The sequence below is a fragment of the Caenorhabditis elegans genome, chromosome IV (genome assembly GCF_000002985.6).
Source record: "Caenorhabditis elegans chromosome IV".
Classification (NCBI taxonomy): Eukaryota; Metazoa; Nematoda; class Chromadorea; order Rhabditida; family Rhabditidae; genus Caenorhabditis; species Caenorhabditis elegans.
Window position 1 is genome coordinate 8,164,277 of NC_003282.8, and position 24,619 is coordinate 8,188,895.

The window sequence follows — 24,619 nt, forward strand, 5'->3', positions numbered from 1 at the left end:
TTCGAGTAGATCACAAAACAAATGAATAAGATCAATTGCAAGAATTTCGAAAATAAAAAGGAAAATATAAATGGATTTTTTCAATGGATGGAACCAAGTGACCATTAATTTATTTGCAGACGTCCGACGAAAACGATTGGAGTTTGGAAAAAACTAGATATCTGAAAGTATGTTTCAATAGTAAATGTCTTCATTGAGTATTTTTTTTAATTCGGTAGCGGAGTCTAGAGACCATGTTTCAATAGTATGAAAAGAAACATAATACAGCCATCTTGATCAAAGACTGTGCGCGCATCAAATATTGTATTAAAACCACACACAAAATTTTTATTGAACAGTTGAAAGAGGCCTATATCTGTTTGTCCATTTGCTTTCAATCTCTCGGCTAAATCCCTCCGTACGCAACATTTTCAGTCCATTCAAATTGTTGACGCTCGTACGGTGACGGGGAAATTCCGATTCCAGTGGCCACATCTTTCGAGGATCCCGAGTTGAAATCAGTGTATTGAGACAAGTTGCGCATGTTGCGAAGTTCTGCGAGAGATTCGGGCGAGTAGTCACGGAGGACAAGTGAGTTTGTAAGCATCTCCTTGAGCTCGAATTCTCCATCAGTCTGCTCCAACTCGTACATTGATTCGGGGCTCAACATTTTCTTATTAAGTGTTCCGTCAGGAGACGTGGATGGGATAGCTGGAGCAGTGAAAGCTTTGATCGGAAATGAGATGTTCATGTTCTGAATATCAGCAATTGAGTCAGAAGAGAAGGCGTTCTTGTTAACAGTCTGAAAAATTGAGTATTGAATTGAACAAAATCGGGTGTAATTTGCACACCGCAACTCGAAAACAGTCGCAGTGGTGCCACTCGCAAAATCTACTTACCACATCATTTGGTGGATTGATGCTAACCATTGGTGCCTGTTCTCCATCCATATCATAATTTCCAAATGGATCCTTCAAGTTCTTGATATCCATAATAGTCAGCAAATTTTCTTCGTTTTTATTCTCCATCTTGTGTTGTTCTCCTTCAGAATCCATAATATGTTCAAAGTATTGAGATGGAGTGGTGAAGTTTGGATGATGGGAATATGGATTTCCAGCCGAACGAGTGTCAACTTCAGATGAGCTTTTGAATGGAATTACTTCCGGGACTACATAACGACTTTGAAGACTTTCCGCAGAGTCCTGAAATTAAATTGTGAATTAATAAATGAAGAAAATATGATATCAAGACCGTTGGTGGAATACTAGCCAAATTGACAGCATCATGGGACAATGTAATGATTGTAGTATTCTGAAAAAAAAATCGAAAATTTGATGGGAAAGCTGATGAAAGAGTTAGTTTTTCACTTGAAAAAAAGTTTATGTAAACCTCGCCTACATGCCTACCTGCGATCATGAATCATGCCTATCTGCCAACATACCAGCATGAAAGTGTACACAGACATATCTCAGTCATGACTGCGTACTCACGTATATGCCGGCGCCTGCGCCATGCCTAGTTGTTGATTAATAACCTCCTTCATAACTTACATCCAATGGTGCAGAAGATGGCACAAAGATGAACCATTGTGATGGGCTTCGCTGAACAGCAGTGTACGGATTGTACGTGTCGTGAATCATGACGAAAAATCGATTTTGATTTTCAAGTATTAATTGATTTTTGATTTGAAGTTGACGAGAATTTTTTAATGAGAAATCGGATGTCACGTTTTCAAAAGATTTAACGATAATAGATAAGAGATTTTCCAATTTTAGCCTCTTATTCGTGACCCAGCGGTCGAAAATTGGCTTTTTCATAATCATTATCTTTCATAGAATATTTTAGTCACCTATCTCAAATTCTCTAGTTCATTGAGGCACATTTAAAGCCAAAAATCATCATGTTAACGTGTCGAGACCGGGTACCGTATTTTTAGCGCAAAAATCGCAAACTTTCGCGCCTGGATAATATTTTTTTGAAAATCATTTATGAAAAAATAAAGCTTCACAATTTTTTAGCGAATAGTTTTTCATCTAAAAATAATTTTTTTGCTAGTTTTTGTTTAAAAAAAACGAAAAATGCTCAAAAACGGGTGAATTCGGCATAACTGGAAAAGGATTTCGTTTCACGTTTGAGCACTTTCAATCCGAAGAATGTTTTTTTGCTTTAGTTATGATGTGAGTTTTTGAGCACATTTGGGTGTCTCAAAAGATCGAGACTGTTGTTTTCTCTTCACAAACATTTTAATAGAAATTTCAAACCAATGACATGCAAATTTTCAGCGTAATTTTCAGCGAATTTTCAGCGCATCCAATCGCATCAATCAGGAAATTCCGCAAGAGAATGGAAAACTCGACTGAAAAAACTACAAACTCGAAAGATTACTGATTTTTATTCGTCTCGATTTTACACAATGAATCCGTCTTACATTGAAAGTTAGCGTTTTTTTGAAAGAAACATAAACAAAGGAAGTGAAAAATAAAACCGGAAATTGCCGATTTGCCGGATTTGCCGGAAAAACGGTGATTCCCGAAAAGTTTCGGCAAACTGTGATTCTGCACATTTTTTTGGAAATTTTAGAATTTCAATTTTAATCGGCAAAATTGTACGCATCCTATGAATGTTCCTACGTCTATTTTGAAAAGTAACGAAATTCTATGAAAATATCTATAGTAGAAAACGGGAACAAATTTTCAAAAAGGCACAGTTTTAAGCGTTTCTGTCTTATAAAAAATCATCTAAAAACATCCGGCAAATTGAGCAAATTACCGGAAATGAAAAATTCCTGCAAATCGGCGAACCGGCAATTTGCCGATTTTGCCAAATTTGACGGCAAAAAAACTTTGAACTAGAATACTTCTGTTTTTGATCTGTCTCTTTGTAAAGACCAACATCAGAATTTCTTTCTAGGCAATTCAAATGATTCATTAATAAAAACATTGATGTATTTAATGAAGTGGTGCAATTTTACAGAGGAATGCTCTCTGGTCGTCTTGTGGTACGTTGTTCCATCTGCTTGCTTCACTGTATTTGCCTTGATGTGGATCAGCAACTAACTGGAAATTAAAGAATTGAATTAGTTTTCTTTGAAATTTGTAAATTTATATAATTTTGATAGTATCGCTAGAAACTGGTTCACAGTGTCTCAATATATCATTTCTGAATTTATAATAAAAACTCACAGAAGTCCACCATTCCTTATTCATGTTGTTTGGTTCTCCATCTCCCCAGTTAACATAGTCTACTACAGATCCATCAGTCCATTGCCATTTTGAATTTTGGAAGACAAGACCAATGAAGACCTGAAGATAAATTTAATTCAAATTTATAATTTAATTATTCCATACATCACCTGTCCAATCCTTGTCCTTGTTAGTACAGCCAGCCTTTGAAAAACCTGGAAATATCGACTTTAAATTATTTACAAAAGGAAACAGGGAATACTACATTTTGTCATTGTGAATAAAGGTTATTGAATCTTCTACAAGGTAAAAGATTCAATCAAAAATATTGACAAAATTTTCAGAAAAATTCATTGATATCTTACGCAAAAATATCAAATAAAATCAAAAGTGAGTATCGTATTTTTCAATATTTTATATTTTTATATAACTTTCTAAACTCAAATTTTATATTCAAAAATTTTAAATCTCACTAACCAACAAGGAATGTGTTCTCTGCAAGTGAGTGAATTGAAGCCAAATCTCCTCCATCAGCTTGGCAAGCGCTGCGAGCATCATTGAAATTGGTGTATTGAACAGTGTTCTGAAATTTAAAAATGTAGTTGAAATCTAAAATATAACTTTTACTTTATAGCAAAAATCGGTGAGCTCAAACCAAGTGTAACCAGATGGACAATGACTTGGAACTGAAAAATGGAATCAAAACTGCATTTTAGAATTTAAAATGTACTTGTAACAGCTGGGAAAGTTGGCATTGCACTGGCAGAAGCAGAGCAGATGAATGGAAGTTTAGTTGTGCAGTTTGCAGTTTGCCATTTAGATGTACCAGTCTCAAGTTGCATACAGGCGGTTGATCCGGTTTGAGTTGGTTGTCCAACTTTGTAGTTCTGATAGTTAAAATCAGTACCATCAGTCCAATACCAATTCAATGGATTTGTAACATCTGGAGCACTTGCTTGTGCTCCAAGCCATGCTCCACCGTCAATGAATTTCTGAGCTTGACCTGATACAAAAGTATTGTCGATTGCATTATGAACTGATACTAAATGACCGTTCAATGTGGCACAGATGGACTCGGCGGTTTGGAAATCTACTGCTGCACGGAATAGTGTGAGACATCTGAAAATTCAAGTTATTTATAATATTAATCCGAAGACTTCAACCATTTTATTTTAGCAATAAAATTTAAATTTTTGATCTACTGTGAGCGTTTGAACTTACCTAGAGCTCGACTGCTGATAGAGGGCTCCAGGGCCGCATTGTGCAGAAATCAAAGGCGCAGAAAAACAAAACACGAGGAGCAGTGATCGAAACATTTCGAAAAAGCCACTGCTGATAAAACTGATATTACAGTTGCCGGCTTTTATAGAAAACTTTGAATGAGCTTATCATGTAGTGTATCTCTTCATTGTGATCGTTTCAAAGTTGTCACGGATGTTAAATGATAATGATTGTAATGTTTATAGAGCTTTTAATGCAATAAAAATTACCAAAAATACGGAAATGTCAAAGTGTGGTTTCTTCATTTCAGGACTAAACGTGATAGTTTCTAGTCTGTGTATCTATGAACTAGAGTCTGTTTAAATAATGGCAAGAATGGGTACACACTTTCAAAGTTTACCTGCATTCAAAGTTTTAGTTTCTTCGTTTGAAAATCAGTCACCACATCTCTACAGAAGTCAGAAAACGTTCCTGTTTTCATCTGGTAACCTCATAAGTTTTTTTAGTTTTCAATACTTTTTAAATCATACAATGATTTTTTAGTTTCAGACTTACAGCTAGGGAAGTTGTTTTCTAATAGTGAGTTTGTAAGCCATTGTAGCTGAAATCAAAAACTTCTATTTGGTTTCTATCTCAACGGGGTTCCTTTTCAAATCTTAAATAAAATTCAGTTTTTGCAACAAAAAATATGTATTTCTCCAACTTGTTCCAATGTTTCAAAGTTCCAAAGATCAGAGACATGAGTGCATGATTTTTTGGTTTTTGAGATCACGTTTGCAGTCAAATTAACTACATTTGATGACTTTGACATAGAATGCTGATAGGCACTATACTCTTTTTGCAAATACACATGACTGGCTCTTTTTAAGTGAAACCTGGATAGTTTGAAATTTGAATTCGTAGTAATTTCTACCGTCGATTTGACTTCTGATATTTTTGAACCTTTTGAAAAAGTTGGAATTTGAAGTTTTATTTAATGCGAAACTAATCAGATTAATCGTTTGCAAAGAGTGTTAAATTTTGCAGAAATTTATATTTTAAAAAAAATTCTCAAAGACATACTGAGGCAACCCGTGTTTAACTATTTGTTAACAGCTATCATTAAACCAAAACTGCGTGTTTTGATCTTAAGTCAATAGATCTACAGAAAGTGGTCCAAAATGGTGTCCTTGGCCCCAATTCATGTGGTAATATTCTTAACTAGGTAATTCAATTGTCTGTGAAGACATATACTTGTAAAAACATGTATGTCTTCATATATGTATAGGCGTTGACCCTAATTGTAGTGTAACTATACTTTTTTGCAGAATGATGTATGCGAGTATCGATCATACGTTCGGTCAATGAATGGACGCCTACTTCCAAATTGTTAATTGTAGTTGCTGTTCTGATATGTGCTCTCTGGCTTCAGAGATCCAGCAAATTCACAAGAAAATCTAAATGGACGGATCAAATTTTTTGACTCATTCTTTTAATTTCTCCATGCCAACTGTGTCTTTTTTTCTTGACTTCTTGAAAATACGAAAATAAAGTGTTGCAATCGGATCCTCTTTTTTGTTATGCTTCTTCTCTTTCCCTTCCTTTTGCGGGAAAAGATGGTGACAAACAAACAAACAGTTTAACGAAAAGAAGAGAGAATTGCAATATGATAATCTCAGAGGGGAGAACTGAGAGGAAAACTGTTCGCAGTGCCAACTAGTGATCATTCAACATACATAGACGTAGGGATGGATGGTGAGTGCGCGGCGTTCAGCAGCTACGCCAAAGTGTTGTACACATACAGAGAGACTGTCGAAGTACCTGCGTATCTATTGAAGTGTACACTCTCTTACTTATGTGGATTTATCGCGCCACAAATGCCCAAAAGATCGGTTTTTTGAATAGAATCAGTGAAGAGACGCAGACTGTCAAATATTCAATGGCTATACTGACCTCATTTATTGTATTTTCATACCGCAAACCGTGCAATGTTTTTCTTCTACTCTTTTTACGTCTTTATTTCGTAATAACCAAATATCGGAGATTAGATATAAAAGATATCCTTAATTTTGTTGTGTTGACTGTCACTATTTGTTATTTTTGTCAAATTGGTACATTACAGTTTTACTATAATCATTGACTTTGCTATTAAATTGTTCCAACAGCTTTTGCCACATTTTTGATTAATTTCAAACGAGTTTTTTGATTACACTGTGGGCAATGATAGCAACTTACATATTTGAAAAATAGCAATTATGTTCCAAAAATAAACATGAATTTTAATTTTTATTGGTTTTTTTTTAAATATCATTTGTGTATTTGAACAATCTAGTTATTAACTGTAAACTCTTGGTTTTTTGAACAAAATATCTACAAAATAATAGAAACAATACGAAACTCCCCCAAAATGCTTAGGAAGAACTAAATCTAAATATTTGTTACTCACCATTTTGAGCATGATTCATTTGTTAGTTTTACGTGTGCACCAGTGATATAAAGTTGAAACCTTTAATCAAGTTTACAATCAGAAACTGCACAGCAGATTTCTGCTTTAAGAATAACGTTTAATGAACTTCTTGGATTCTGAATCGGTTAACAATATTGGGCATGACTAATCGTACGTGCCTGCCTACCTCCAATTTGTCGCCTTTTGGTCTATGTTTTTTTGTTTATGCTTGAAAGTAAAGAAAGATGCAGGCAGGAGGTAGGCAGGCGTAATTTGTAGAGTTTCCAACTGTGTGAAGTATATGTAGGTAAGGTCTATTTTCAGAATCTAATAGTTCTCATTTTCAATTTACTGTCTTCATTTCTCTATTCTCTTCTACGTCTCTCTATCCCTCACTCTCCCATTCATTTACTACTTTTCGACTCTAAATTAGTTGTTTCAAAGGATGAAGTGCATACCAGCAACAACAAGACACACTCATTTTGTAAAAGAGGCGCGCATCGGTCCGTCTTCAGAGACGAAGAATTCCGTCTCAAGGGTATTCAGTGTCACCACTTCAAACCATTCAGATTCGCTTCTTCTTCTTCTTACTCTCATCTTGCTTCGTCCTTTGTTTTTATCGTGACATTTAATGCTTCTTAATTTTATACTTAAAAAATAAACAGACGTTCCAGAACGGAATGCTTTTAAGTTTTTTATGTTCTACCAATTTACAGCAATTTTTCTCATAAATCATTCTACTAGCAATGGTCAAATTTTATAATGTAGAAGATGATTTCTGCTTTAGTGAAATTTCAAAATAATATTCGGTAAATTTTGAACTGGTTTAGGATCTAATGGAAACAATTTGTGATTTCAAATTTGCCACTTCCTATTAATCATTGGCATCATTGTCTTTTAGGTGTTCCTCTTTTTCCAATTTGTTTTGTTTTTTATGTCTTCTTCCTGGACAGTGGGAACTCGTGGGAGTTTTGACAAGAGACACGGACTGTGCAAACAGGACATCACCACCACTTACGGCCAAACAATCGGGCTCTTTGCTCTTGCTTCATTTTCATCTCTCTCTTCAATTCTATTGTCGGCTTCTTGCCATTTCCCTACAAATTGACTTGTCATCCAAACTGAATAGGGGGAGATATCGGCAGTCGTTTTTTTTTTCACGGGAGAATGGCTTCTAGTTTTTTCTTGGAGATGGGAATAGTTTGGAGGGTTTTACGGAACACTTTAGAAATCTGCTGACCAACATAATTTGCTTAACTTCCATTAATTTAGACCGAAAAATTATTTTGGCAATGTGCTAAAACTTTTTTTCGTTTGCTTCAGAGCATCCGTAATAGGTCAAACGTTTCCAAATAGTAATTGAACTTTCCAAGCTCTGCAAACATAAAAACTTAAAATTTACTAAAATTCTGAGAATATGAACAATTCCTAGACATCTGGAGCTCAGTTTCATTATTTAATTTTTCATTTTAGAACTATTTAACCGATTTTAATACGAATGGAAAAGAGCTTATAGTTTTACTAAAATTCAGAACTATATGTATGATTTGTATACAATTGAATAATATTCAATACCATTAGGTGACTTCTATCCTTCTGTCAATTTTCATATTCCAATTTATAATATTCATTGATTGGTTGTTTGTTCGAAATAACTGAATGTCAATGGTTGTGAATATTGGTATTTATTACTATTATTGTTGTCAAATATTCCATAAAGCACACAAATACATTTCTCCATCCACCCCTTGTTCAATTTTCTATATAAGCTATTCTCTGATATATTTGCCATCGACGTTTCAAATGGGCAACGTTCCAAACATCATTTTAAGGAAAAAGAAGGCGTCACGCATATCATTTTAATGCGTCTCCCGTCGCTAGCCAACACTGTTTGCCTTTTTGGGAGAACTATCCATTAGTCGCCTCTCATTGAGATTCCTGTTTCTTTTTACTTTTTCAAACTTCCACTCGGCACTTTATGGATATTAGTAGTCTAGATGTTTCTATTTATGAAGAAAATAAGTACTTAAAGGTACATGGTATTTTTTCACATGGGTCTTGTAGCATCAAACCATGATATTTTAAACTTCTTCTTCGCGGCAAGACCTACCGTAAAAAAGTTCATTGGTTCTAGAATTGTATAAACTCTCAAAATATGTTTTTTTTAATTTTTAAACTCTTCATTGCTTTTCCGAATGTAGCAAAAAAATTTGAACGAACTATCCAAATCAGAAGAATTTCTGGATTGGAAATAATTAAATCAGGTCATCATATACATATCACTCCGGTTCCACTTCCATTTCATTTCTAATCAAATTATCTCTCAACCTGTTCCTGACCATCCAACACACTATTTTTCAACACTTGTTTATAGTATTTCGGGAGCTCGTAAACTTTTTCTTTGAAGCTTTAACACTTCATTTCAATTGCACCCAGAGATATTTTTCTTCTGCCAATTTTTACTTTTGGTATTTATCTGGTAAACTTGGCTTTTAAAGGTCATTCTATCTTTTTTCTCAAACAATTTGTCTTTTTTCTTCTTATTTTCATTTTTCCTTTTCTCTACCATTTATTTTTCAACTACCGATCTCCGATCGTTTTCTGTGATCTTCATTCCTTTTTCCTTTTGTTCGTTCCCTCTATGATTATACTACATTGTTGTTTATCCGTATATTTATGTAAGAACACACACATAGGCAATGAGATCGGCGCGAAAGTTTTCGATTTGTTCCATTTATTTGATAATTTCCCTTTCATCCTAATCTCTTTCTTTCGACTATATGATTAGGGGGTGAATGTATAATTTTGTAATTCTTGGATTGCTTTGTTCATTCAGATACAGACAACCGGGTTGTTATTTTTTGTTTTACTTAGATTTCAATTTTCGGCATTCCTTGAGAATAATTTGTAAAAATATTATGTATATAGGAATTCCTTTTTCAAAATAGTACTGTAGTTTTCGATGTACGCAGATGCATTAGTGAATGATGAATTGCGGACCTGAAACATTTTTTGTAGATCTACAGTTTTTGTAGATCTTTTTGTAGATTCTATAGAAAAATTTTGAAAAATTATATTTTTCACAATTAATTCAAATTGTTTTTTACCCATTTTTGTTGAAACGTATAGTTTTAAATGTTTTGCAAATTAATTTAGTTTTGTGTTTCTTGAATCGCTTTGATCAGTTACCAACAGACGGGTCGGTCTCAAGATCAGTTCGAATTAAGCAAGCTCATTTCGTTCGGAATTATTTTTTAAAAAGTTGAATTTAATATTTATTTTGATTATCAATTCAATTTTTCCTAATTTAAATGTGTTAAACAATTGTTGAAATAAATTTCGGAGTTTGAATTTTTCAAAAGGGTACTGTAGTGTTTGTTGTACGCAGATGCATTAAAGCTTACGACAAATTGCGGACTTCAAACATTTTCGCAAAATTGTCGCTTAAAAACATTTATTTTCAACGAATTGAATGGGATTGTTTTTATTTCTTCGAATTTTGTTTTTAAAATATTTTAAACTAGTTTTATCCTCATTTTGCAAGTTTGTTTCTGTTTCTCGATTCCCAAGTTTTCCAATAATTCGGTCATCCAACGTACCCGACTTTACCAATATTTTTCTTGTTTTTGTTTGATATATCATTTTTTTTGGTAATTTTTCTTCCTAAACGCACATGTCAAAGTGCATTTATATAACCGGATGGCATTTTCACTAGAAAAAGCGAAAAAAAGATATTTCCCTCGTTCTGCCCACTTTTTTCGCCGGAAATTAAGTTCCACCCGTCAATGTCGATTTATCGTCTGCTATCGAGACGAGATAAGCGTTCATCTTTCTCTCGAGAAACAACGCCCCTTTATTTAAGTTTTCTGTCCACACATGGAGATTATGATGAAGTCGAAAAAGCAAGAAAAACGAATGAACACGATGTTTCTGAAGAAGAGGGGAAAATGGGAAAAAGAGAAGCTGATAGGAAACTGACGATAACAAGTTGTGTGTCTTTCCCACACCAATTCTTATCTTCTCATTAGACACGCTAGTGCCTTTTGTCTTGGTTTTTCACATTTGCATGTGTTCGGTCTATTCGTTCATTTTTGTTTTTTCTGTCGGCGGAAACTTGTGTGGGACTTATTTCGATTCTGAAAAAACATTTGAATAATTTAATAAATTTCTATTTTAGACTACGCATGTTTTTGTAAGTGCATTAGGAGAATATTTAAAGCAATACTTCGATTTTCCGTAAGAGACTAAATATAAACAAAACGTTTTGAATTGAGAATCTTTCCCCGCGATCTTCAAGCTCTGTAAAGATAGTGGTGACGCTTTTTGTTTCTTTTGATGTTTTTGTCCAAGTTTTCGGTACTTTTTTCTCGCATTCTTAAACACACCGATACACTTTTGTAGAGAATTCAATTTCACTTTTGTTAGTGACACTGTCGTTCCACCTTTCCTTCTCGTATGTTTACATTTCACACCATGGAAATTTTAGGAAAGTTTCTGATTTCCCCTCTTACTGAAACTCTCTGAAAAATCTTCTCCATAGAGTCCGTTTTAAATTTATGGCAACTGCAACCTTGTGAGTTCGCATATTGACTCCATCAAACAACTATCAGAAATATGCCAACAGAAAAAATAGGAGATTCGACACATTTTTCTTGTTTCTTATTCAAAAATTGAGACACCCGATCAGTGCATTTTTTTGAATAAATTTTGTGAAATTTCCAGATGATCAAGATATTTTCTATTCTTCAGTGATACTCTTCATTCCTTTTTGATCAGAAATTGGGTGGACTCTTCGATTTCTTATCAGCAACTTGTCCATCACTCAAGTTTCTTCTTCTTGGGTATCCATATCTGTTCATTTAATCTTCTTCTTCTTTCTTTCTTTCCACCACTTGAAAGTTTCATTTTCTCAGTTTCTTTCGTTGCTCCGCCTACCCAAAGAGCTTCTAGTGTTGTTCGCAGCTTTACCATAATTTGGGAGCCTTCTAACAATACGGATCCCTCTTTCGTCTCGCTTCGTTAGGTGCTTGCTTCCAATGACTTGATTACGTCTTTCTCGTCTTCTTCTTCTTCTTCTGAACAAAAATTGGTGGACCAGAAGCTTTTCTTTTCGAAAGTCGTTTCAAAAAAGTACTTTTCTTCAATGAGTTTCGAAGCTTTACTCCATTTTTTCTTTCCAATTTCCTCATTCTTTCACCGGATTATGCACTCTTGAGAAAGTCGGAACCATTGTGGGAAATACTTTTGCAATTCTTATTCCGATTGTTCTCATTGTTCTCAGTTAATTTCCATGTATTTCAAAAGTGTATTTAACGAAAAAATGTTCCAAAACATATCTTTTATTTTAATTTTCTCATAGCTTGACTATTTTGTTTCAATTAAAATTCAATTTTTCAGGCACCTCGAACATCACCCTGTAGCATTTTATAGGATAATATTCATCTTTTTATTTTATGTAAGTTTTTATTTTATAAAAAATTCAAACAATTTTATACTGTAAAAATTATAGAATTTCTCTAAATTTTTTAAATGATTTTTCTATTTATCAAGAATTGAAAAATGAGTAAATGAACCACCCTGTTTTGCTTTTATTGACTATATTTATTGGTTTTTCTTAGATTTTTCTCTAATATTCGATTTGAAACACTTTGTCAAGTTAAAGAAAAAACATTATAAATTATTGTGCAATTATCGATTATCTAAGTTATCTTTTTAATGTCTGAGAATTAAAAAACTGTGTTTAAAATCAAAAATTAAAGAAAAACGGGTAGACCCTGACAACTATATCCAGAAAACGCGGTGATTTATTTTGCTCGGGAATTCAGAAATAATTAGCTCTTTTTTTATTTTTGCAAAATTGAAAAAAAAATTTATACAGTTATATTAAGTCATCACGGTCCATTTTCTATCATTCAAGACAAAATTGATAATGAATTTACTGCGCCTTTAAAAACTGAATACTACTCAAATATGTTTGTTTCTGTATCTCAATTTTTCAAAATATCTCCATTTTCAGATTTAAAAAATGAAGAAGCTTAAACGGCGTTTGTCAGCAGCATTCCGTCCTGGAAGTAACAATAATGTGAGCATTACCAGTTCTGGAGGATCTTATTATGATTCGGATTGTGGTATGTTTTAATTTGAAAATGATTATTTTTTGGTGATGAAGTAATTATAACTATAAACCAAATGGCTTATCAGTTATCATTGAAATGATTGATTTCCACGTCGTCCTTGTTCGTCTCAGCATGTGAAAAAGTTATGGAGAAAGCATCAAAAACTGGAAATTCGACTTGAAAATTTGTGGAAATGGAAAAATAGCAAAAATAGTTCTACTAAAACATGATCTTTGACCGATACTTTTTGACCAAAAAATATCTGAGAAACTAGTGAAATTATATTTACAAGGGACTCTTTTTTTGCACTATTTTTATTGAGTGGGTCTATACTTTTAAGTTCAAATTTTCTTCCGAAAAACTTATGTGACGCCCGAAGAAAATCTGTCAATTTTTTTTTAAATCATAAGAACTAAGATTTTTCTTACAAAAATTCAAATGCCACAGCTTTTCTAACATTTTCGATCACAACGAATCAAAAGATTTTCGCAGATTAACCCTAATCCTACTGCTTCGTGTCTATTACTTTTTTTCACATTTTTCAATTGTATACAATTTTCAGAAGGACGTAATAATATTGTAATCGGTTACGGTATGATGTCAGCACCACTTCATGGAAGAACTTGGACACTTTCCGAATCAATGAGCCATTTATCAGACAAAAATGGTGCAATTTTAGAAGAATGTGCAGTTGTTGATCCAACAGCATTGCTTAGAGTTTCACGAGGAGGTACTGCTGGTAGACGATATGATACAAATGTGTAAGTTTTTTTTGAACTGAAAATTGTTTAAAAGTTAAAAATGTGTTTTTGCTCCAAATGGCATAAATTAAATGACATAAAAATAACTGTTAAAAATGTATATAATCAAAAAAAATTTACTTTTTTTTAAATTTTGAATAAAAATTAGAAATAGGTCTTTTTTCTAATTTCCCGCGCAAATGATCCATCATTTTTTTGTTTTATAATTTAAAACATCGTTTGCCAGCATTTTTTCTGTGAAAAAAATTCTTTTCGTGTTATTGATTCTTTTGGGCAATTTGAGAATTTTTTAATATCAAATTTTCTTGATGTAAAATGTCTGAAAATGTGTAAAACGATGTTTCTTTTTATACAAATTAAAAAAAACCAATTAAAATAGCAGAAAAACGCAAAAATTTTGAAATTTAGTCACTCATTTGCGCGGTAGTTCAAAAATAAATGCATTTTTAATTTTTCAAAATTGCTTAAAATTTCAAGAGGTTATTAATTTTTAAAACAGTTATATTCGGCATATTAACAATGATTTCTGTAGTTTTGGGCAAAAATAAATTACCTATTCAAAGAATTTCATTACCTTCTTTTACAAAAACAGAAAATTAAATTTAAAAATTTTGCAGTAATTATATCAACGGAATGCATGTCCCACCACCACGAACACACAGTCTCTACTATCCACGTGGCTACAATTCTCGTCGAAACTCATATTACGGATCCAATGCTTGTGAGTATTTTCATTGTTTTCATAACAAAAAAACTGTCCGAAAAAGTGAATACATATGCAAAGTACATCCTCAAAATGACCTTCCCGTCGGAATTGACGATACTTGTTCATACATACAAAGAAGTCAGAAATGAGTCTGTTTTGCGATGAAAGAGACGAAAAGAAAGAAAAGAGAGAATAAAGAAATGTTTGAAATTAGCCGAACGAATGAATTCCGATGGGACGACATCTTTCAACTTGATCATTTTTAGTGATAAGCTCGGTTTCTTCTTCCTCTTATTTTTGAAATGAAGAGCAAGAATTTTTGAGTTCTGCTATTCTAGATTTTTACGAATCATAGTTTCTCTGAAATGAAATTTAGAAAATTATAGAACTAGAGGAAAGTTTCATAAATTAAATTTTGATTTTGGAAGTTCTAATAACCATTTTTACTCTGGAGTAAGTATTTCGAAATACACTAATTAATGTAGGTCAAAACATCTGTTCTTCACCACACATTTGTGTATTTCAATTTTTCCTCAGTTTGCACCTGGTTTCTTTACCTTTTTTGCAGGTGTTTCTGGTCATGTGCCGGTTTAAATTCACTAAATGTTTTCACCTAGAATAATTTATTTTAATTCAAATTATGCTTAACACTTTTTTCCATATAGCCTTAAGATCTATTTTTATTTCATTTTCCAGTTGAATTATCGGTCAGTCAGTCACACAGCTGGATTATATATTCTTCAACGTTGTCATTTTTCTCTTATTCTAGTGATTTTTACTAGGAAACTAAGAATAGATTTAGACTAAGAATAGATGGGGATTTTAGAAATTCTTTATATGAGAGAAAAATAGTCTTTTTGCCTTTAGAATGTTCAGAAAGTTTATGCTTGGTACTATTGCGTTTACCGTAATTATAGTTTTTGTTCTCCTATAGTGTTTTCCATCATTTCTGCCCACCGACTACTATTAATTTCGAAACATTACTAGTTTCTACTTGTTCTTTTTTTTTTTCATTTTTAACATGCCGCCCCCTGTCATCTTCTCTTTCCGATTAATCACTATTCTCCAACAACGAACACACGTACTGACAATGGCCGGTTAATTGATACCCACACGAAGGCTTCCGATTGCCCATTGTCATTCAGTGAGTTGTTGGAAGAAATTCACTATGAGAATCACTTCATTTTTCCTTATTTCCAAAACCTTCTGTCCCGTGAATCTCCGTTGCAGGCAATAAAGTAAGACGATGCTCATGGTTTTTTCCTGGGTTACTGTAGCTCATAGTGAATGATGGAATAGAGTTTGTGGGTTTTGTTTCCTCCAAATAATAATTGATCAAAATACATCAATAGAATATAATTATCAGATATCAATGTCAAAAAGAACACCTTTCAAGACGTGCCATTAACTTTTTTTCCAAATTTTGTTGTTTATGTCCTCTGTGAGCACAAATACACAAATGAAATGTTGTTGCCCTACCAGATGTGGCTGTCTTCGTCGTCTTTTTCTTCTACTCGCCCCTGTCCCTCCATTCAAAAACTATTGTTTCACTTTTTGTCTGTGATCTCTTTCTCCCATTCCAAAACTCTTCTGAACTTTTCTTATTTTTTCTTAAAGTCGGTTTACGGGCGTTCACACAGGCAAAAAAAACATTTCGGAAGGTTATGAGAAAGACAAACACTGTTATAAACCTATTTTGTTTTATACTATGTGCCCTTCCGAAACATTTTCTGTATGCAAATCTGATCATTCCATATGCAAAAAATGACGTTTGTTGTGCTTCAAAATTTTATAAATGATCTTTTGAATTGAAAATTTTATTTGAAATGGTTTTTATTTCGGAAAAATTGAATATCTGAATAATTGTAAAAATTTAAAATTCTGAAAAACTATGATTTGTTCATTTTAGCACCATTTGAGTAGTTTTATATTTAAACCCAGACGTCTCATTTTGTGGTTTCGGTGTTTTTTATTGAATTTAAAATTCAAAGGAAAAAATAAATTATTTTGGTTCATGAACACATCGAAAGACCTCTCCTCATCTTTCATCTTTCCGCAGCTGTTTCGCACGTATTAACTACAGTTTTATATCCCTCGATGAGGGCGGGTTTCTCGACACCTCCTCTGAACTTAATTACCCCCAGTTCAATTCATTTCGAGTTCAAATTGATCATAAATTGAGCCTAAATTTGGGCGAAATACTGGTTTTATTGCTGAATTCTTTCTGCGTTTGGTATGTGTTTTACAAAAACTGAATAAGTTGATATAGGAAATAATTTTCTAAAAAGAAAACTTGAATTTCCATTTTATAAACTATATTGAAAGGGTCCACATGCGGTTTTCATGAAAATTTGAAAGTACTTTCGAGTGCTCCTTTCTGCAAGATGTCCTCTTCTTCCACACTACTTCCACATTATATTATCCGTCGAATGTTTCTTTTGTTCACCTCCCCGCCGCGATGGCTCCGATGTGTGGAAGAAGTAAAGCCCATCCATTTCAACCCCGAAAACTTTTTTTTCGCATTTTTATTTTGTGTATGTGGATGTGCGTGTGCGATGCTCCTCTTCAAACCAAGACTTATCCATCAAAATCCGTTTGGAGCTGTTGGGTTTGGGGTTCCAAATTTCATTTTATCAGTATTAACCAACATAAAGTCTCTAAAACGCCAGCTCACATTAATTCAAGGTTCCTGATTTTATTTAGAATAACTATAATAGTTATTAATTCTGATCTATGTTTTAAAAAGAACACTTCGAATCTTATTTCTCACTCTGAACTTTCTCTGCTCTCTAAGTACCTCCACTTTGGCTCTGTGCTCTTTTTTCCCAGCCTTGCTTTTACATCTTCGCACAATCTTGCTGCTCTTTCACACTGAATTCCTGCAAGAGCGTCAGAAAGGTTAGAAGACGTGCAAATTGTGTTAAGATTCAACAGCTTCATCTTCTTCTTCTTCGTCCCTAGTTGTCCTATTTACTCTCTCACTCTCTTTCCTGTGTAACAATCACCTCAAATTGAGCATAACAATGCTCATTCTGTCCACCGCTAATCGACAGCCAATGGACGACGTTCAATATGACGTCCAAGTCGGGAGTGGAGGAAGTAGGCAGCAGTCAAAAAAGGTTAGGGATTACGGAATGTCAGGTTTTCTTCCTCGTTCGTTCGCTCCTGCTGTCAACGTCTTTTGCATCATACGGGTATATATTCAGCAGACCCAGAATGTTTTTTTCCAAGAAAGTATAACTTATTTTTTTCAAAATTCTCATAGGAAAATCAAGATTGATCTCTTTTTGTCCCCATTTTGGTCGAAATAATACAATCACACTCCCTCCCTTTTCTCCTTGATTAGCAGTCATTTCTCTATCCCCGTCCATATATATTTATTGTTGTTTTTTGGTCGGCGATGCTCAGAGGACAGTAGGAGGAGGAGCTTTTTTCTCTTAGAATGAAATTAATTAAATTCGAGAAAAAAACGAAACGAAAGTAGTTCTACAAGGATAGAAATAAAACATCGCAGAAGATTTTATTTAATCAGAAAAAAATATTTAGAAATAAAAACCTACTTTATATTAGTAGTTAATTGTGAATAGAGAATAAAATCTATATGGTTCATTAAGAATTCCATTTTAGGATTGAATATTGACTAAATAAAATTCATTCCATCATTTTTATTGTCCAAGTCGGTTTGGATAAAAAGAGCAAAACGGGAAGCGGCTCATGGAGACTACTCAAAGGTGGTTTCCCAACGAAGCACACGCATTTCGAATTTATAATTGACATCCTAGACAGATTTTGCATATGGAATGAACCTTGTGGTAGTCTCAATGACATAAAGAATCGGGGCACTTGTTTCACAACTCTCATCAATTTCTGATTGATGCTCTTGACCCCTCTGTCTATCTGATCGTTATTCATTCCGACCCGGAATCACTGCTCAGTGCAGGAGACAAAAAGTGCGGTAGGCCAGTAACTTTTTATTGGTGTATCCTCTCTTGTTGACAATCGCGCGAATGGAAAGTTTACACCAATCGAGTGCCTTTTTGACATTCAGTGACCGCATGGGTGTGAACAGATGTGATTTTAATGTAATAACACGCGGCTCAATAGAGCGGTGATTGGGAGCACGGACGTCGTCTTCATTCATCCTCCGACGTTTCCTGCTGTGTGAGCAGATGACGTGGCGGATAGTAGAAGAAGACGAGCGCTTGTCACAGGCAATTCAGTCCCTCAGGACATTCAAGATTTTGGCATTCGGTTTTTGAGATTTTGAGTTCACGAGGTCTAAAGAATTAGAAAGAGGTTTTTGTAATCAATTGTTATATCATCCCAATATTGTGTAACCCGTAGTCGTAGTTTTCAGTTTCTATTCTGCATGTTATTTTCACAAGAATTCTGAAAATATCATGTCTTATTCATTTGGTAATTATTTTCCGCCAACGCCTTATTCCCTTCTCTCGTTAGCATTACTATTCAAGTCTCGAAGACGACGACAACGACGTCATGACAAACAAGAGAATAAAAACTAGAGACTTCTTTTGAAAAATAGTCTGGAGAAATGAGAAAGAAAATATATATATTCGTCTGAAAAACCTGGAGCCTCTTCATTCTGAAAGTTGTATCGGTTGCTATAGAACGACGTGGGCTCTGTCATAGCAGGAGCAACACTAGGCGGATTAGTTAGGCAAACTGAGAGGCGAGAGAGGGGAAGAAGTGCTCATAGAAGGGGCGACACAGGGGGGCTCCTCCCCCGTTACTCTTCTCCTATCGACACTGTGCTCACTCTCTGCTCTTCTCACCCCTGGCTTACACGATGTCGTTGCCTTCGTCCACTACTACTACTCTTTCGCTCTTTTCTTCGTATCGTCTGCGTTTGTGCACCACGCCTCCATCCGGAGCTCTCTAGCTTTTGTCTGCGTCTCGTTTAATATTCAACGGAGAGAGATGGAAGGATATTCTAGTTTGCGAGCCGAGAGCTGCGCACACGCTATTCATGCTCGAGTTTACTTCTACGACGAGACGCCTGACGCCGTGCTCCGTTGGCTCATTAGAGGCACGACAAGTTATCTCAGCAAATGTGTTTTTGCACGCCCACAATCTCGTTTATTTTTTCATCTGAAAATAGAAGCGTTCTTTTGCAACACAATAAGTTACTCTTGGTCATTCCAAAAAAACAGTAAGTAATATGATGCTAGTTTTGAGCAGATTACGTAGTTTCTACACGATTTACTCAGTCTTTTGTGACTTATTCCATATTTTTTTCAACAAAAAAATCAAGTGGTCACGTCACTTTCTCTTCTTTTATGTACATTTCGGATAGGTGTCCGCATGCAAGCTCCCTCAACCAAAACGTGAAAATTTGAGGCTTCGATTTTATTTTTCAGTGGAAAATTCGTATTTTTCATCTTCCTCTCAGTTGGTCTTACAAAATTGTAAATTCAGTTACAACTAATAGAATTGGAGGTTTTTTTAAGATAAATTAGTTGTGACAACTTTCAAATCGGTGTTATGAACTCATTTTCACACCATTATCATTAGACATTCATCGACACTTCTTCTTTTCCATCTATCCTCTTTCTTCTCTCATCATCATCTTCCTTTTCTATACTCCATTTTCTTATTTCTCCTTCATCGTTTGAATTTCCGTTTCAGCTTGCTTTTTTAGCCTCACTCTCAGTGAATTGAAAACCGGGAAAGCATCAGAAATTCATCGATTCGTACATGATAAATTCTTGTTCCGCCATTTCTATGCATTCGAAATCTGAAAATCAAAACCAACGATTTTTCAGGACCACTTTTATTACTTTTGTCTAGTGTAACTTTTGAAAATTATCAGTACAATTATGTAACGATTTTGATTTCCAAGGTTCTAAACTCCTTACATATAGATTTATAGATTTTGTTTTTCTAAATTTGAAATTAATCCTAAAAGAAATCCCTTGCCATTAAGCTCCTTATTTAATTGTATACTTTCTCATTTCCATCGTTCTGTTTCCTTCATCCCGCTCTCTTGAACTCTATCAATTTAATTCAGTTGTCCGCCAAGTGCATGACCGCGTACTCTCCGGCGGATTCGAACGCCGAGGCGCGTCTTCTGTCAGGAGGTTCGGACCCGATCTCGGATACTGAAAACCTATTAGATCTTGCATATGAAGTTGGAACGTCATCATCTGATAATACTCGATACGATAGAGAAAGTGAAAATGATGAAGAGGAAATTGGTGTTGGATGGGAAGATACAACATCTTCGAGTTTAAATAAAAGAATGTGCAAATCAGCGACATTTCATGATTTTTGTGATGATTCTGAATATTCGAGACGTCCGGTCACGACTTTACACGAAGAAGATTTTGATGAAGAAGAAGAGGACGAATTTGAAGATGCAAGTGATCGAAGAAATCTAGACGAGGATGATGTAGAATATGAGGATGAAGATGATGAAGATGATATTGTTGTAGAAGAAGAAGAAATAACACCTGAAGATATTGAACATTCTCCAACAGGAGTTACAACTCAAACAACTCCTCCATCTAATAATACAAGTAAATCAAAAAAGAAAAAGAAACGAAAATCAGATGAAGAAGATGGGCTTCGAAAAATGAAGAAAAGCAGTACATTTGCTTCTTTTCTAAACATGTTCGTGTCCAGAAGACGTTCCGGAAGGGATTCTGGTGAGAGACTCATGTCTCGTAGCACGTGCATGTTAAGGCCAAGCATTTCATTGTGTAAGTTTCCAATGAATGAAATTTGTCTTGACATTCTTTTGAAGGATTTAAGTAGAACACAAAAATTTCTCAATTTTTGTAGTTTTGTAATTCAAAACCACTTCTTATAAGAGTCATCTATGACGTAACTGGAGCTAGTAATCTGAAAAGGAATGGTTATTAAAAAAAGGATGTACTTTGTATATGTGACTAGTTTATAGACTGAGTAAAATTGAAGCCAATAACTTGACAATTTACAGCGGTTGTCCAAGAATCGATGATTTTGGGATCAGATGGAGAGAGTGTTGAAGTTTCTCCGTGTACTTCTGATCAAACGCCAACAGGTGTTCCTCCTAGGTAATTGATATTTTATTATAATATTATGTTAATTTTCATATTTCAGATACATTGTGAACGTGAAAATGCGACAGAAGACAGCTAGAAAGTGGAGTGAGGTATGGTTTTACTTAGTTGAAAAGTAATTGTTCAATAATTGAATAAAATGATTTTTACTAAAAAAAGTTTTGACCGGAGTAACACAATTTTTTTTGAAATATGAAATCCAAGAAAAAAATTTAAATTCTTTAAATATTAAAAAAAAAACGTTCGTATTCTCGATTCTAAATTCACATGCCTGAAAATAATTTTTTTAAATTGTGTTTTTTTGTCCGAACCTATATTTTTTAAACCCATATTTGAAAACAGAACATCCTTATTTTAGAATTAATTCAAACAGCGAAAACTGCCAAAATTAAAAAATCTAGTTTTTCCTTTGTGGCATTTCTGAATTTCAGACTTTTTAAAAAAGTATTTTGAGGCAAAATATTATTATTTTTCCTTTAAATCTGAAACATTTTGAAAATTAAAAAAATATATCGGTGGCCGATTTTCGCAAATTGCTCAATTTCGAAAAAAATTGGTTTTTTTTTCTGTAAGTACTATTCTATGTTTAAATTGAAATTGTGTTATTTGTGATTTTTGAGATGTTTCTCGAATGTCATGAGATATTCAACTCTGTCTATTTTAGGTTATTACCACGAGATGAGCCGGAAATTGAACCGGAAATCTATCGAAAAAAAAAGAATATGCATCACACTGAAATTCATATAATATTTCTAACAAAAGACTTGTTTTTATTTTGCGTATATTTTTTTTTCAGGAGGAAATCCAAAAGCGACTGTCACTTCCTGCAGATTTGCGTCTTCCGGTTGCAGTTGTCGACAAGCTTAACAGAACACCAACATTGGATCAACCACTGACACGAAAGAATCGAAGAGCATCACTCAGTGAAATTGGCTTTGGAAAATTAGAGACTTATGAGAAATTGGATAAACTCGGTGAAGGGACGTATGCTACCGTATTCCGAGGAAGATCCATTTTGACGAACAAGTTTGTGGCACTAAAAGTGAGTATTCAGAGACAAAAAAAAGATTAAATTTCAAGATGAGAATAGGAAATTAATTTCCACTATGACATCAAGCTTCCGCTTTCGGTTTTATTACTTGTATACCAATTTTTATGTCCAACACAAATAATTTTCCAGAAATAGGAATTTTAGCTTCTTTTTCAAAAGAAAAAAGTGTTAAAAAACGTAATTTAATGTTTTCGTTCTTATAAATAAAATAAAAAACAAAAAATAAAGTCAGTTTCATTATATTTCTCAAAATTTTAAAAATTATCATTTACAAAACACATTTTTCAGGAAATACGTTTGGAACAAGAGGAGGGAGCACCATGCACAGCGATTCGCGAAGTTTCGTTATTAAGGAATCTTCGACACGCGAATGTTGTTACTTTACATGATATCATTCATACGGATCGGTTATTAACATTGGTATGTTATTTATTTTTAGAATAAAGAAAATGAAAGAATCTGAAAAAGATTCCCGATTATTTATTTTCGATTCATAAATTTAATTTTGAAGGTATTCGAGTACGTGGATCGTGATCTGAAGCAATATATGGATTCATGTAACAATGCAATGCAAATGAATAATATTCGACTCTTCCTTTACCAACTTCTTCGAGGACTCGCCTACTGTCATCAACGAAGAGTTCTTCATAGAGATTTGAAACCTCAAAACTTGTTGATTACTGCAAAAGGAGAGCTTAAACTTGCGGATTTCGGACTGGCACGTGCCAAGTCCGTACCGACAAAGACGTATTCAAATGAGGTTGTCACATTATGGTATAGGCCACCAGATGTTCTTCTTGGTTCCACTGATTATTCGACACATATTGATATGTGGGGTGTTGGGTGTATATTGTTTGAGATGATTGCTGGAAGAGCTCTTTTCCCAGGTGGTACACCAACAGAGCAACTTGGACTCATTTTTAGGTGAGTATTAATTTTTTGCATCCAGTTTCATCTTTTTCGTTTAAAATCTTCAAATTTTTAGTTTCTGAAGATGTTTAAAAACTTCAAACTATTACGTAGATGTCTAAAATTGAAATTTTTGTCATATCTTACCCGCGTGGGTCTCACACAATGACAACGGGTTACGGTAACTCATGTCGATATGGGCCTATATTGCACTATAATTTCCGAATTAAATGAAAAATTGCTGCCAAGATTTTTTACATTAAAATGTCGAACATTTTAAAAACAAACTCAAAATAAATAAATCTTCAGAACACTTGGATCTCCTCGACCGGATCGACATCCGACAATATGCGAAAAGCCAACATTCTATCCATACGCTAACAGACATTACAATCCAGATCCACTTTGCCGTCAAATTCCACGGATTGATGCTCACGGATTCGAATTGCTCATGAAATTCTTACAGTACGAAGGAAAAGATCGAGTGTCGGCTGCTGAAGCTGTGAAGCATCCGTTCTTGAGGACGATCGCTGTGAAGGTAAATATCAGTTCTAGATCGGAAGTTTATTGAAAATTCAACAAATTTCAGTGTTGCCACCTGCGAGATGAGCAATCTGTCCTAGAAGCTGATGGTATTCACATTGAAAGGGAACTTCTGGCATCAGATCATCATCACAGCTCTCGTCGTCATCATCGTGGAACTCTTGTAAAAGATAAATATCGAATGCATTCGAGTCATCACACTTAGAAATAATTTTCTCAACAAAAAAAAACATATTTAGAATTAAATTTGTTTCTTTTTTCCCCATTTCATCTCAGATTGTGTTGCACTTTTACGGGTTCTTGTCAACCAATTCCGATTCGTTTCCTCCCAACCAAAATGTCCTTCCAATGCGGTCACTTATAGATCAAGATGTTTATGAAACATGTTTCCTAATAATTTATTGTGTAATATTTTCTCTTCATATCCCGAGACTCCATCATTCTTCTTAGAATTTTTCCCGTTGTTTCCCGTAACCAGTAATAGCGATTTTCAAATTTACATTTTCTGTTCATAAATCACACAAAAATCTACAAAAAATCATCTCATAATCTCAATTTGTTCCCAAAAAGCACACAGAACCATTTTTTTTGCTATTTATTTTAGCCGTTATTCTTATTGTACACCTGTGAATAAACAAGCTCTACCCGGAAAGCTTCTACTTCTC

General features: G+C 34.1%; 4 protein-coding genes and 4 non-coding genes across 10 annotated transcripts; 4 read left to right on the top strand and 4 right to left on the bottom strand.

Annotated features, from left to right (window-relative positions):
• Positions 1–313: 313 nt before the first annotated feature.
• Positions 314–1,774, bottom strand: B0218.7 (Ovule protein). Its single transcript, NM_068969.8, has 4 exons — positions 1,530–1,774; positions 1,231–1,290; positions 879–1,181; positions 314–781 (listed from the first exon to the last, which is right to left on the bottom strand). The coding sequence occupies exons 1-4, from the start codon at positions 1,617–1,619 to the stop codon at positions 386–388; spliced, it is 849 nt and encodes a 282-aa protein (NP_501370.2). The 5' UTR covers positions 1,620–1,774; the 3' UTR covers positions 314–385.
• A 1,113-nt stretch (positions 1,775–2,887) lies between these two features.
• On the bottom strand, positions 2,888–4,484 carry clec-52 (C-type lectin domain-containing protein). Its single transcript, NM_068970.7, has 7 exons — positions 4,383–4,484; positions 3,892–4,280; positions 3,789–3,847; positions 3,639–3,744; positions 3,327–3,376; positions 3,162–3,281; positions 2,888–3,035 (listed from the first exon to the last, which is right to left on the bottom strand). The coding sequence occupies exons 1-7, from the start codon at positions 4,475–4,477 to the stop codon at positions 2,928–2,930; spliced, it is 927 nt and encodes a 308-aa protein (NP_501371.1). The 5' UTR covers positions 4,478–4,484; the 3' UTR covers positions 2,888–2,927.
• Positions 4,485–5,697: 1,213 nt separating this feature from the next.
• Positions 5,698–5,844, top strand: C07G1.15 (uncharacterized protein; the record flags this gene model as incomplete). Its single annotated transcript, NM_001307594.3, has 1 exon — positions 5,698–5,844. The coding sequence occupies one exon, from the start codon at positions 5,698–5,700 to the stop codon at positions 5,842–5,844; it is 147 nt and encodes a 48-aa protein (NP_001294523.1).
• A 1,711-nt stretch (positions 5,845–7,555) lies between these two features.
• Positions 7,556–7,780, top strand: C07G1.11. Its single transcript, NR_056290.1, has one exon. It is a non-coding gene; the product is annotated as an Unclassified non-coding RNA C07G1.11 (non-coding RNA).
• A 1,359-nt stretch (positions 7,781–9,139) lies between these two features.
• On the top strand, positions 9,140–9,160 carry 21ur-13368. Its single transcript, NR_056291.1, has one exon.
• A 1,604-nt stretch (positions 9,161–10,764) lies between these two features.
• On the bottom strand, positions 10,765–10,842 carry C07G1.10. Its single transcript, NR_056292.1, has one exon. It is a non-coding gene; the product is annotated as an Unclassified non-coding RNA C07G1.10 (non-coding RNA).
• Positions 10,843–12,205: 1,363 nt separating this feature from the next.
• On the top strand, positions 12,206–24,606 carry pct-1 (Cyclin-dependent kinase 17). 3 transcript variants are annotated; one of them, NM_068971.8, is made up of 11 exons: positions 12,206–12,262; positions 12,824–12,935; positions 13,486–13,684; positions 14,302–14,405; positions 21,349–21,445; positions 21,492–21,543; positions 22,248–22,493; positions 22,791–22,922; positions 23,014–23,426; positions 23,721–23,949; positions 24,001–24,603. In NM_068971.8, exons 2-11 carry the CDS (start codon positions 12,833–12,835, stop codon positions 24,157–24,159), a joined length of 1,734 nt encoding a protein of 577 aa, NP_501372.1. In that variant the 5' UTR covers positions 12,206–12,262; positions 12,824–12,832; the 3' UTR covers positions 24,160–24,603. The 3 variants fall into 3 exon arrangements, 2 of the variants coding, with proteins under 2 accessions (NP_501372.1, NP_001379548.1); NR_131581.1 differs by lacking the exon at positions 12,206–12,262 and adding an exon at positions 20,419–21,109 and having other exon boundaries at positions 12,833–12,935; positions 24,001–24,159; NM_001392344.1 differs by lacking the exons at positions 12,206–12,262; positions 12,824–12,935; positions 13,486–13,684; positions 14,302–14,405 and adding an exon at positions 20,417–21,109 and having other exon boundaries at positions 24,001–24,606.
• Positions 17,392–17,487, bottom strand: C07G1.13. The gene has a single exon (NR_056293.1). It is a non-coding gene; the product is annotated as an Unclassified non-coding RNA C07G1.13 (non-coding RNA).
• Positions 24,607–24,619: the final 13 nt, after the last annotated feature.